Consider the following 12251-nt stretch of genomic DNA (forward strand, 5'->3'; position numbering starts at 1 on the left):
ATCTCTGCCATGCGCTGCTCTTCTTCAATTTACTCACACTCCTGTCATTTCTTCTTTCCTTTGTATCATTTCCATTCACTTGTCAGTACCTTGCTTGTTTCTTATCAGCCCGCCACTATACTAGGATTTTTCTTGTGGGTCAGAATAAGCTATATGAATTTATCATGTTGGTGATGCTCTGTAACTGAACAGTTCTCTTGTTGTGTTATTTTCCTCTCTGATGTATCGTTCAGCAGATAGGGTGGGTTTTTTTATTTGTTGGCCAGAGAATTATGCAGTCTCCACATGTGAAGGTTTTCAATGTCTGATTAATTAAAGCCCTGAGCAGCCTGGTCTCCTGTCATAGTTTACCCAGCCTTGACCAGGAGTTTGGGGACTCTTGAGGTACCTTCCATCTGCATTGTTTTCTGATTCTTTGATTTGGCCTTTCAAAAAACTTAGCTGTACATGGAAGGACGTTCAAGGCTGAATTAAGCTCTCTACTCATGCTTTGGTCTTTGAGGCTCCTATTCTGTAATAAATGGCTCTACTGGTTGCTAGAGCCCAAAATACTGTTTGAATGAGTTTGCTGAGTTAAGTAGCAGAAATTATTGATCTTAAGAAATTGGCTAGGCACAAAGAGCCTGGAAGGCGAGACTCTGATATGAGATAGTTCAGAAAGCCAAAGAAGTTTGTACATGAATAATGTAACTGCAAAGTTGAAGTGACAAAGATTTAGAAAATGTAGCAAGGCCAATTTCTTCTTCTTTTTTTTTTTTTATTTTTTTATTTTGAATGTGCACATTTTTTGTTCTTGATTCTGAGGTTTAACTTACTGAAATATTAATACATGTGCCAGTATACAGTGCAGTTAAGTTAAAGCTGCTGTTCAGAAATAATGTTTGCTTATCCTTAATCTGAGTTTTGGTCAGTAAAAATAAAGCAGCTTAAGTCAAAAGTTTCATTCAGGCTTATGTCTGTGGAATACTTAAGTGAAGGTCTATGCTAGAGAAGAACAGCTGGTGCTTGAACCAATTCCACATTCATATTCCTTTAGTTTTCTCTCCATTGTCCAAAGAAAGGTTGTTTTCCTGAAATGAGCCTCTTGAGTAGATGATTTTTTTTGTTGTAGCTGAACCAGGGCTCAGAGGACCCTCTGAAGAGACCAGTGGTGTATGTGAAGGGAGCTGATGCTGTCAAGCTGATGAACATCGTTAACAAGCAGAAAGTGGCACGAGCAAGGATTCAGCATCGCCCCCCACGGGTGAGACTTTCAGAAACTTTATCTAGGTGTTACCCTGCTGTTACTTCATGCAGTGCTTGTTAACAGCACTGAGTGCAATGACGTTTTGATGCTCCTCATGAGCATCATACGTAGGAAATTCTGTTGACGTGAATAAGTTGAGCAGCTGCACTATGGACAAGCAGCTACACTTCATGTAAGTATAGAATCTACAATATGGCTTCTGCTGTCTTTCATGAGGATTCTTCTGAATATATAAATAGCCAAAAATTTTATATAATAGAAGTTTTCCTTTTTCCTATTTAACTCAATTGTTGCACACTCCTGGTAGTTCAGACTTGTAAGGTAGCGTACCCTGTGTTAGTAATTCTGTGTGGTATTTTTAAACATAGATTAATTTATACCTGATACTTGCAATTGTAATACAAAATGGTTTTTCTGGACTTTCTTTCAGACATGTGGTTTACAGAAGAACAAAAAAGCTAGAGGTCATCCGTGTCCCAGTTGTCCTTTTGCTTTTGCAGTATTTTTATGGCATTCTTCTGTTAAGAAATGTATTTATGAAGTGGGCCATTCAATGAAAATTCTAATGTTTATTTTTCCCTCACTTAAGTACAGAAGCAAACCAGTAAATTGTGAAGACTTGTGAGGGTGTGATTCACTCAGTTAAAACTGGGCTTTGTGGGATTGGTTCAGAGACACTGTAAAGCTGCTGTCTAGTGACTGGCATACTGTGCAGTGACTTGAGACCCAGGTTTTGACTCCTAGAACCCCAGTTAATGAACAGAACAGTGTGTACTTTTGCCATTGTGACTGTGTACATTGGACAACGACCACTGGGAAAGTAGAGAAGGGAACAACAGGTAGGAAATTGAGCGAAAGAAAGGAAAAATATTATTTTTGTTTTATTTTTTAAGCAACCAACCGAGTACTTTGACATGGGAATTTTCCTGGCCTTCTTTGTGGTTGTGTCTCTTGTTTGCCTTATTCTTCTTGTCAAGATCAAACTAAAACAGCGACGTAGTCAGGTAAGAGCAGTAATGGGTTACTCACTGAATGCTGAAAGTTAGCTTTTCTTACCTTGTCCTAGAACTTGCTCGCTTCTTTTGGAAGTGCTGGCCACTTACTTGAAATAACTGTCTTTGTGAAAGGGCTTTTGTGCATGGATGTAGGCCTTTGGAAGAATTAAGAAATGCCTTTAAAGGAGATCTGCATTGACCTGTGATGTTCATTCAGTTAAATCCTGAAATGACAAGTACAGAAGCAGTCCATTTAATCATTGAGAAGGAATAAGATTTTTGGTTGTTCAGAGGTTGATTTAGTAGCCCTGGTGTACTTCTAGTTGAAGTCCAAGCTCTTGTTGCTATATTGTGGAGAGGATTTCAGAATTTAAAATAAATTGCAGCTCTTTTTAATAGAATAACATGTATTGATTCTTAATGGGAGAGGTTTGCAAGGTGAAAAGTTTAGTTAGGAGAAATTCTGGGTGAAATACTTTGAGGTTTGTCCTGTCAAACATGAAAAGGAAAGCAAATGGAAGCTAACAAACTCTGAGGTTTGTACTGGTAAAACTATCCAGTATATACATGTAGAAGGAGTGCAAAGTAGTGTAGATGCTTAGGACTCTCGCTTTGGACATACTGAGTGGGAATCAAAAAGATGTTGTGGGCCAACAGCAGTGTTAAAAAGCAGTGTTAAAAAGGGGGATGATAAATACTCCAGTAAAAGGAAAACAGCCCACTGCCTTCCTAAACTTCTATTGATTAAATTTAGGGGGAGGGGAAATTTAATTTAGTAACATTTCAATTTAATCCCTCTCTCGTGTACTGCTTCATCTAGTATGGTGGTTCCCAGCATAATGGGTATTACCATCAATATTGACAGTTATTGGTATTACCATCAATATTGACAATATTGGCTAGAACTCATATGTTGCCTTAAGTAGTTGCTGCTTATTAGTGAAGCAGTTGCAGTGTATCCCAGATGTCAGCTCTTTCACCCTGTTTCAATTCAGAGTAACGTACCATTCTCACTACTGCATGTGGCATACTTTTTTTCTTCTTTTTTTTAAGAGGCTTCTGATATAAATTCTAATTAGCCTTCCCTCTGCTTAATTTATGAAATTAAACATTAGTCTGGACTGTGTATGATTTGGTAAGAAACATTAATATGATATGGTGGTGTTTCTGTGCTACTACACTATAGTCCCTTATGCAGCACCATTGCCTATTTGTTGGGATTTTTTGGGGTGTTTGTTTTATTGTTTTGGTTTAGTTTTTTTCCTTTTTTCGTATTTCTTCCTTTCTTCTGTTGTAGAATTCCATGAACAGGCTTGCAGTGCAAGCACTGGAAAAAATGGAAACCCGGAAGTTTAAGTCCAAAAGTAAGGGACATCGGGAAGGTAGCTGTGGAGCACTGGACACACTCAGCAGCAGCTCCACCTCTGACTGTGCAATCTGCTTGGAGAAGTACATTGATGGGGAGGTAAAGGATAAGTGGTTTCTTCAACATGGGCTGAAACGAATCTGGTTTAATTTAGCACTGTGGTACGCAGCTGGCTGTTGGGTACATTCTGTGCTCTGGCTGTACCACTTGCCAGACTGATTACATTGAGTAGCCAGCTCAGCCTGCATTCTTGTAGCTCTCAAAGGAATCTCAAGGGCTTTTCTCCGTACTACAAGGCAAGAGGTGAGGGATTTAATTTGCAAGTTGCTGCCTCCATTAAGTTGCTTTTCTGGGTCCAGATTACCTCAGCATTTAGTTCTCTTCAGTACTTTTAACAAATGGTGTGCTAAGGTCATGGTGTGTGCCAGCTCCATTGGCATAAGGGATACATTTCATGTTTTGCTGCTTAAGCTCTGATGTAGCACCTTGTCTTTAAAATGTCAGGTATATAGCACTGCTGGGAAAAGAGAGGCGAGAGAAGGAAGAGACAGCAGAAGGCTCAGGAACCATCTTTTGACTCCTCAGTTTCCATCACTGCATTGATGTCAGTGCTTGCCTTCTGTGACACAGTTTTACCCAGAGGAAGCAATGAAAGGATGAAATAAGAAAGAGGCTCCATAGAATAGAAGCAGTCTATAATCACTGCTTTAAACTTCCATATAAACAATTGATGACACTTTATTTTGAAATGATTCATAAAAGATTAATCATTTATAAGGCAATAGAAAATACCAGCTGGAGTACTGGAGTGTTACAAGCTGCAGACAGATAATAAAGTTAGGTGATGGGAAATTATTCAGAGTAGCAAGGATGAAGGCAGACAAGAAGTTCAGAAGCACTGTACAAAACTGACTGGATAAGAAATTCATGCATGAACTTTAGAAGGAAGTGATATGCATAGGGAAGAGCTTCACATGTATTAATGATGGATTGTGAGGTGAGCATTACTGTTCAGGAACAAGATCTTGCAGCTGGTTTAGATAGCTTTCTGAAAGCAATCAGTGCATCGTGGAAGTCAAAAAGGCAAACTGGACATTAGAAATGAGACAGGGCAATCTAGAGAACTGAACAGGAAACCTAATTACACCACCATGTAAGTTCAGTCATCCTCTTATACTGAGTGGTGTGTGCACTTCTGATCTCATTTCACAAAAGATATACTGGAAATGAAGGTGCTTCAGAAACAGGCAGTCAAGAAGTGATCCAAGATTTGGAATGGTTTCTGTGCCAAAAAAAAAAAAAAAAGGCTTGAGTGGACTAGGACTGTTTAGTTCTACATTGACTGTGGCAGAGGGAATACAAATTGTGAATGGAGGGCATGAACAGGAATCAGACATTCATTTTTTTCCCCAGTGCAATTAAATGAAACTGCTGGGATGCAAAGTGAATCAAAATGTGCTGTTTCTCTGTCAGTGGGTAGTAGCCCTGTGGAACTTCTTGCCAAAGCATGTTACAAATTCAAAACCACAGCTCATGGGGACATTTAAGATGCACTTGAAAGAAAGATCTGTTTCGGGTTTCTGAACTGTTACACATCCAGCAGGCTCAGGGAAATCCTGTGAACAGATAATAGCTGGAGGATGAGAGTGCTGCGCAGGGAAAGAGTATCAGATACGCTGTGTTGTTTCTGCTTTTCCCTGAGTGTTTTCCATTGTTAATAGTTGTAGGTAAGATGCATTATTAAATGGACTCTATTGATAATTGAAGTTCATTTAATATTTTAAGGAAAACTTTAATGATGGGCTCCTTCAAAGTGTTAGGTCATAGGGACACACAGCAAAAAGTTCCTAAAGAAATGTGGTTTATCTGCATGGAATTCTAATGAAGAATAGACTGTTCTTTTAGTGAGAGCTGATCACTAGCTGCTGTGCTTTTGGCTGTGTTGAACAGATAGCGTTTTTTTCCTTATCACTCAAAGATGAGGAAATTATCAGTTTAGTAACTGAAAAAAAGTAGGAGTAAGTTGTGAAAAATTCACTCATTAGGAAGGAATACTTTTTCATTTTCCTTCGTCTTTTCCTGTAGGAACTGCGTGTTATTCCCTGCACTCACCGATTTCACAAGAAATGTGTGGATCCTTGGCTACTGCAGCATCACACCTGCCCTCACTGCCGCCATAACATCATAGGTAAGTGCTGCAGTAAAGATGCTCTCATCCACTCTGGGCTTAACAGTCTACATGATGAAACAGAAATTGTGCCTGAGCTCATAGTCTTTATTGTTGAACAACCCTAGAAATACAGTTAAGGTTAAATTCTTTCAAAATTACTGTGTGTCCTGGAGTAACAGGTCACATTTCTGGGGCTATGGGTTTGATGCCTTGCAGAGGGCAGTGTTGGTCAGCTGCTGAATGCAAAGAGAAACGGATAGATTAGATGGCTATGTTTTCTCTTTGTATTATAAAGACAAGACAACATACTGTTTTTTTATTTCCCAGTGGTGGTGTAGCTTGGAAGGTAGTTTCCCTTACTTGCTCTCCCTTCCATTTCCTCTGTCTTGAAAAAGTTTTCTATTAATACACATTTATGTAAAATAAAGAGTAAAGCGAAAACTTGAGGAGTAGCTGCCAGCCTGGCTCTTAACCTGCAAGATCAGGAATATTGTGTAAGCAGAAGCTTTTGCATATGGAAACAGTATCTGTAATCACTTAACTTCTTTTCCATTTTATGAAAATCCAATTGAGTGTTTCAAAGGCTTCCAGGCAGATGCTCTTGACTGAGTTTATTTTGTTATTTTTCCTTCTGTGTAAAAAGTTGTTACTTTTTTTTTTTTTAAACTCTGTTGTGTAGTATAATGGAACAAAATATCCTTCTTTCTTGCACAAAGTGTATTCCTTTTTATTCCCTCCTACTTCTCCACTCTGATTTCTCTCATTCAGAACAGAAGAAGGGAAATGCAGGTCCAGTCTGTTTGGAATCCATCAACCCAGCACGCAGCCGGCAGCAGAGGGTGATTCTGCCTGTCCATTACCCAGGCCGAGTGCACAGAGCAAACCAGGTAACAGCATATCCTACTCGGACAAGCATGGACCCTCATGGAAACCCCATCACGGTGCTTACAGTTGAGCGACATGGTGATCAGAGCCTCTACCAAGCCCCGTCCCCAGCCTATATCCGAAGTTACCAGCCTATTCATTTGGACCATGGACCAAACATGCATCACTGTAGCCTGGAACATAGGGCTTACTCTCCAGCACACAACTTCCGAAGATCCAAGTTTGGGCGCAACTTTTCCAAAGCAGCATGCGTTTCCCAATATGAGACCATGTATCAGCACTACTACTTCCAAGGCCTTAGTTACCCTGAGCAAGATGGACAGCTTCCAGCTGGCATTTCCTCAAAGGGTCCTTCCCGTGCCTTTCAGCCTGGTAGCAGCATGCTTTTCCCTCCTGTGGTACATGTAGTGCCCTCATCCCGCTTGGAGAGTGGCAGTACCTCCAGCTTTAGCTGCTATCATGGGCATCGTTCAGTCTGCAGTGGATATCTGGCTGATTGCCCTGGGAGTGACAGCAGCAGCAGCAGTTCTGGTCACTGTCACTGCTCCTCTAGTGATTCCATGGTTGACTGCACAGAGGTCAGCAACCAGGGGGTTTATGGGAGCTGCTCCACCTTCCGCAGCTCTTTGAGCAGTGACTATGACCCATACGTTTACCGCAGTAAGAGCCCTTGCCGAGTAGGTGAGGTTGGTGGTGCAAACAGGGGTGCAATTGTTCTCTTGGAGGGCCCCCACCAGGATGAGCTCCCAGCTCATGGTCACAGTCTGGTGGGTGCTGACTGCCGGCCTGTGCCAGCTTCTTCCTCAGGGGACCAACTGTCTAATTGCAGCATGGATACGAACTATAGCAGTAATTCCTCGCTCGAGCACAGGGATGCAAATGGCACTACCTCAGAGAGAGGACATGAGGCCACTCCTGGTACTGCCTTGGATGTTAAAAGGAACTGGAAGAATCCAGAGATAGCAGGGCCACTTATGGAGCAAGCATGTGCATACTGCTTTGAATTCCAGCACTCTGCCCTGGAGCCTAGCAATGGGACAGCTGACTGTAATGCACTCTTCCTTAGCTCTCAACTGTGGGGGACGTGTGGCCCAGGAATAGAACCACAGTCAGGGAACATCCCGGGCTTGTACAGTATTAACTCAGACCACTTGCGTAGGACAGATGGAGTAAAATATGAGGGGTTGCCCTGCTGCTTCTATGAAGAGAAGCAGGTAGCCTATAGTAGCAACAGTGGCAGCGGAGGTGGTGGCTGCTATACAGAAGACTATGCAGTGAATGTGCAGTACACGCTTCCTGATGACACCTTGCCAAGCTGCTGTAAGAGTGTCTGTGATCTGGGTCAACGCATTCCCATAATTCCTGAAGACAGAGACTGTGAGCTGATCCTTCCTGCAGAGTGCCAAGGGACCCACACAGGAGGCTGTAGTTCCTGGGATGGAACACCTGAGCTAGATACTTACCTGCACTGCCAAGGTATAGGAGAGGTACAGGACGAGAGGGAGGTCTGCTATGAGACAACATCATTTCTGCAGCAGAACTACTCTCGGGAGGAAGAAGCTGGAATGCTCTTTCCCAGTCCCACTTTGAACTCCCAGAAGCTGATGATGACCACAAAGGCCACAGGTAACACATGTGCTTTTTTTGATTGCTTGCAACCTTTCTGTCCTAGTATATGGAGTGCTGCCAGCTTCCTGGGTACCTGCATCCATAAAAGTTACTGCCATCCTTTGCATGATAGTAGGTTATTGAGTAGTTCTTCAGCCAAAAGTGGGTTCTCTTGTTACCTGTATCCATTTGGTCAGAAATAGAACATGACAGTCTACTATCTAACCCTGTAAGAGTGTTCATACACATCCTTTGTGGGGAGGAGAAAACATGACTGCTAGTACAAGTCCCTCATTAGAGCCCCCACAGCCAGGGACTCACTTCCATATGGTGAGCTGCATAAGCGGGCAAACCCACAGTGCTGGGAGGTGACAGTCAGGCTGTCCCTGTCTTAAAAAAAAATGAAAAGACTGAAAACCTTGTAATTGCTGTAGAATATGTGGGAAAGTCTCTGCTGTGGACATACACAAGGGGGAAAAAAGAAGTTCCTGCAGAATGTAGAGGGTATTCCTTACCTGCCTTGCCAGGGCTGTTTTGAAGGGTATTCATAGGAATCTTCCAGGTTGGAAGGGACCTCAGGCTGTAATCTCCTCCAGCCTCCTTGCACAAGGTAGGGCCAGCTCTGAGATCAGACCAAGTTATTCAGTTTGTGAGGCTAGACCAAGTTTATCGCGTCAGGCCATGAGAACCTCCAGGGATGCAGAATACACTCCCTCTTTGGGCCCTTGTTCCCATGCTTGACTGCCAGCATGGTGAAATGATTTTCCTTGTATCCAGTCTGAACATCTCATGTTTCAACTTAAGCTCATTACTTCTTGTCCAAAACGCATCACTGTGAAGAGCCTGGCTCCACTGTTGTGACAACCTCCGTGCCGGCATTGCAAAGCTGCTAGGGAGTGCCCGGAGCCTCTTCTGCAGGCCGAACAAACCCCAGTACCTCAGCCTCTTCCCACAGGGCAAGTGCTCCGGCCCTCTGAGCATGTTGGCTCTCTGCTGAATTTGCGTCAGACAATCAGTGCCTTGTTGTGGGACCCCCAAAACTGGATGCAGTATTCTAGATGCAGTGTTCCTGAGTTTTCTTTATCCTTCAGGTGCTGGATCTCATCCCTTGGAGAGAAGCCAAATCGGTGACTAGACCTGTCCAGATGATCCCAGATGGAGAAGTGGAGCTTATCAGAGACTTCAAATTCTCATGAAGCTGATTTTTTTAAGCTTTGACAAACAGACAAAAGTGGTAATGTGGAGAAGTCCCCCCCCACTTCCTCTTCCTCTGTGTCCACATTGGCTTGGTTGTCTCCTTTGTCCCTCTTGCCTGAAGCTTTCAGGCCTCCATTTGTGAGCAAAGCCCATGAGGGACATGGTATGGAGTATTTCTGAGCTCTAGTGCCATTTCTATATTAATAACAAAGTGTTATTTATATTTTCTTTTTAGAAGTGACCGTGTCAGCTCTTGCTGAGAGGTAACACGGTGTGTTGAATAAGCCAGGCTATATGTAGATGCTGTTACCTCCTACATAAAGGAGTCCAGCCTTTGATAAGCTCAGGGCTACATCTGCCTTAGAAACCAGATAGCACCTTGAAATATAGTAGTCCAGAAGGATACAGCTTCTGTATGGATGCTCAGATACTGACTAATCCTAGTGGCAAATCTTAGTAGCCAGCAAGTTACATGAGCAATTTTAAGGAAGCTGAAGCATTGGACTGTCTCCTTTCTCCTCTTCCCTTCTCCCCTTTTCATGCTGCTCTGATGATTTAACTAGGAAGGGTCTCCTGCCATTATGATTAATTTTAACAGAGTGGGGGTAGGGAAACAGATAGCTCTGAATGTTTTCCTCCTCACTTCCTGCTAAACGATGGACCTCATTTATCTTCTGACTGGTGAAGAATGATGGGGACCCCTCCCTCATACAGATTCTACAAGGGAGTGTTTAGAAAGGGTAATACCTTTGTAGGTAATGAACCTTGCCTTCCATAGGAAGTTCTCCAGGCACCTGTAGCTCATGTTACGGCTGTGAGGAATGGTGGCATATGCAGGAAAACAAGAGCTTGCAGCTTGGCTGCCTCATTTTGGAAACAGGTCAGGTGTCTTGTTTTCTTAAAAGACTGCAAGCATGCCTAAGGGAAGGAGTGCTTGTTACCTTTTGTGTGTGTGTAAAACTGAGGGACTTGGTTTAATCAATGTTTTCTTTGCTGTGGTTGATGTAGCTTCCATAGATTGATCTGTTTTAAAGGTTTCTTGGGCCCAGCTAGTTGTGCTTAATTTTTTTGTTTTGTGTACAGAGTGCTCTCTGTACTGCATTAGCCTGGGCACATACTTTCGTTCTTGTTCTTGTACTAGTGGGGATGTTTGTTATCATGAGATAATACATATCGTCACTTCTGATAGCAGTCGTTTCCTGTGGAAACAGCAGCTTCTGACTAAGAGGCTATCATAGCATGGTTTAAGTTGCCTGTCATGCTGCATGTGCCTGAGGACACAGTGTCATCCTGTCTGGTGTATTCACAGCAGGAATTCTCCTAAAGGGAAACTAATTATTTAATGCCCACAGTGCTAGTCTTCTGCAAAGATCTGTCTAAAGTTCAGTTTGCTTTGGATATACTTAAAAGACGTGAAAAAAAAGATGTACCCTTCATGTTACATCTTTTTGCCAAAGTAATGTCCTTGACAGCACTGGGCTAATCGTAAGAACCAGCAAAGTTAACTTGTTTGCTTTGTAGTCCCAAATGAAATCTTTCAAAAGAAGTAAACATCTAAGAAACAACAAATAGATTAATCTGTTTACTTACTTTCTGTACTGAATAAGTTAGGAAAAAAATAATTCTATTTAAAGGCATTCACATTAAGTCTTTTTAAATGAACAAACACCAAAATCTAGCTGTTCAGAAAACTAATAGAAGGCAATAGCTGGGTATAAGGCTAAGAGAAAAATTCCAGTAAACACAGTTTCTGTGTATAAAGCTTATGGAAAAATGATTCATTCTCTGAATGACTGAAGTGGTATGTGTTGGGAGAATAAACTTGAAAGGTTTGAAGGTTTTGTTTGGTTGTTTTTCAAGTCTTACTTTTCTCCTTCCTCCACTCAAAAGGAATGCATTGTAGAAGCTATGGTGTATTACCTTGGTTATTCTGCTTCCTGTTTTGTGAGGCACAGCCAAAGGCCACCGAAGATGCACCGTACTGTGTAACTACACAGCATGTTGTGTTAAAATGTGGTTATAAAAAGAAATTTGAATATTCGGGCTCATGGTGGTTTTGGATGTACTGGTCTCATTCACTTGCTGTAGAAATCTGCCAGTACAATGGTCTTGGCAGGCATTAGCGCAGAGGTACCCTATGCCTGGATACTGTGGTTAGTTTTATAGTCAACATTTAGTTAATTCCCTGCTACCTGTATGTCTGTACAGATGGTTTTGTAACAAAATGCCTTTCTACTACTTACGTGAACAGTTTTCATTGTGTTTGGCTCATGAGGCACTATTTAAAATGTTTTTAATTAAAGTTATAGCACTTAAAATTTTTGTATAAAATTTGCTGTAAAGATTTGTAATATGGTCAAAGGGCTCTTTCTCCTTCATTACCATTTTAAAAATGTTTTAAAAGCTAGGAAACATCTTGTATATATTCTGTGTATGTATAGCAGCACATTTCATTTATGGAAATATGTTCTCAGAATATTTATTTACTAATATATTTATCTTAAGCCATGTCTTATGTTGAGAGTGTGTGACAATATTGTAATAATCATTGAAAAATCACTAACATGAGGCTCTGTAAATACATGATAATTGCACACAAAGATTTTACAGTACTTGCTGACCAAAAATGATACAAGAAACATTGTAGTTACGTGAGTTTTGTAAGAAAGTGTACAAATGTCTGTATAAAAAGAAAAAAAAAAAAGGCAAAACTACACAAAAATACAGTTTTATTGCATATACATGTGGAAGTTGTACTTCTTGTTTTGAGGGAAAGGACATGGA

The 12251-nt window shown here is 41.4% G+C and overlaps 2 protein-coding genes across 5 annotated transcripts in view; one reads left to right on the forward strand and one right to left on the reverse strand.

Moving 5' to 3' along the window:
• ZNRF3 (zinc and ring finger 3) overlaps positions 1 to 12208 on the forward strand; it is a 78699-nt gene extending 66491 nt beyond the window's left edge. For 2 of the 3 annotated variants that reach the window (XM_061466558.1, XM_061466559.1), the window contains 6 exons: positions 1112 to 1243; positions 2140 to 2250; positions 3539 to 3706; positions 5693 to 5795; positions 6546 to 8288; positions 9362 to 12208. In XM_061466558.1, coding sequence (XP_061322542.1) covers positions 1112 to 1243; positions 2140 to 2250; positions 3539 to 3706; positions 5693 to 5795; positions 6546 to 8288; positions 9362 to 9405 — 2301 coding nt within the window. In that variant the 3' untranslated portion in view covers positions 9406 to 12208. Of the gene's footprint in view, positions 1 to 292; positions 385 to 1111; positions 1244 to 2139; positions 2251 to 3538; positions 3707 to 5692; positions 5796 to 6545; positions 8289 to 9361 lie in introns of those variants that run through there. The other variant, XM_061466560.1, reaches the window with a different exon arrangement.
• Positions 2262 to 12251, reverse strand: part of KREMEN1 (kringle containing transmembrane protein 1) — a 42931-nt gene continuing 32941 nt past the window's right edge. Inside the window, exon 10 of one of the 2 annotated variants that reach the window (XM_061466563.1) lies at positions 2262 to 2465. The gene's annotated coding sequence lies outside the window, so the exon portion shown is untranslated. Of the gene's footprint in view, positions 2466 to 4772; positions 4890 to 12251 lie in introns of those variants that run through there. The other variant, XM_061466562.1, reaches the window with a different exon arrangement.

This window comes from Pezoporus flaviventris, unplaced genomic scaffold, assembly GCF_033815535.1.
Source record: "Pezoporus flaviventris isolate CSIRO_AGI_PZ_B2104156 unplaced genomic scaffold, CSIRO_AGI_Pfla_v1 ptg000041l, whole genome shotgun sequence".
Classification (NCBI taxonomy): domain Eukaryota; kingdom Metazoa; phylum Chordata; class Aves; order Psittaciformes; family Psittacidae; genus Pezoporus; species Pezoporus flaviventris.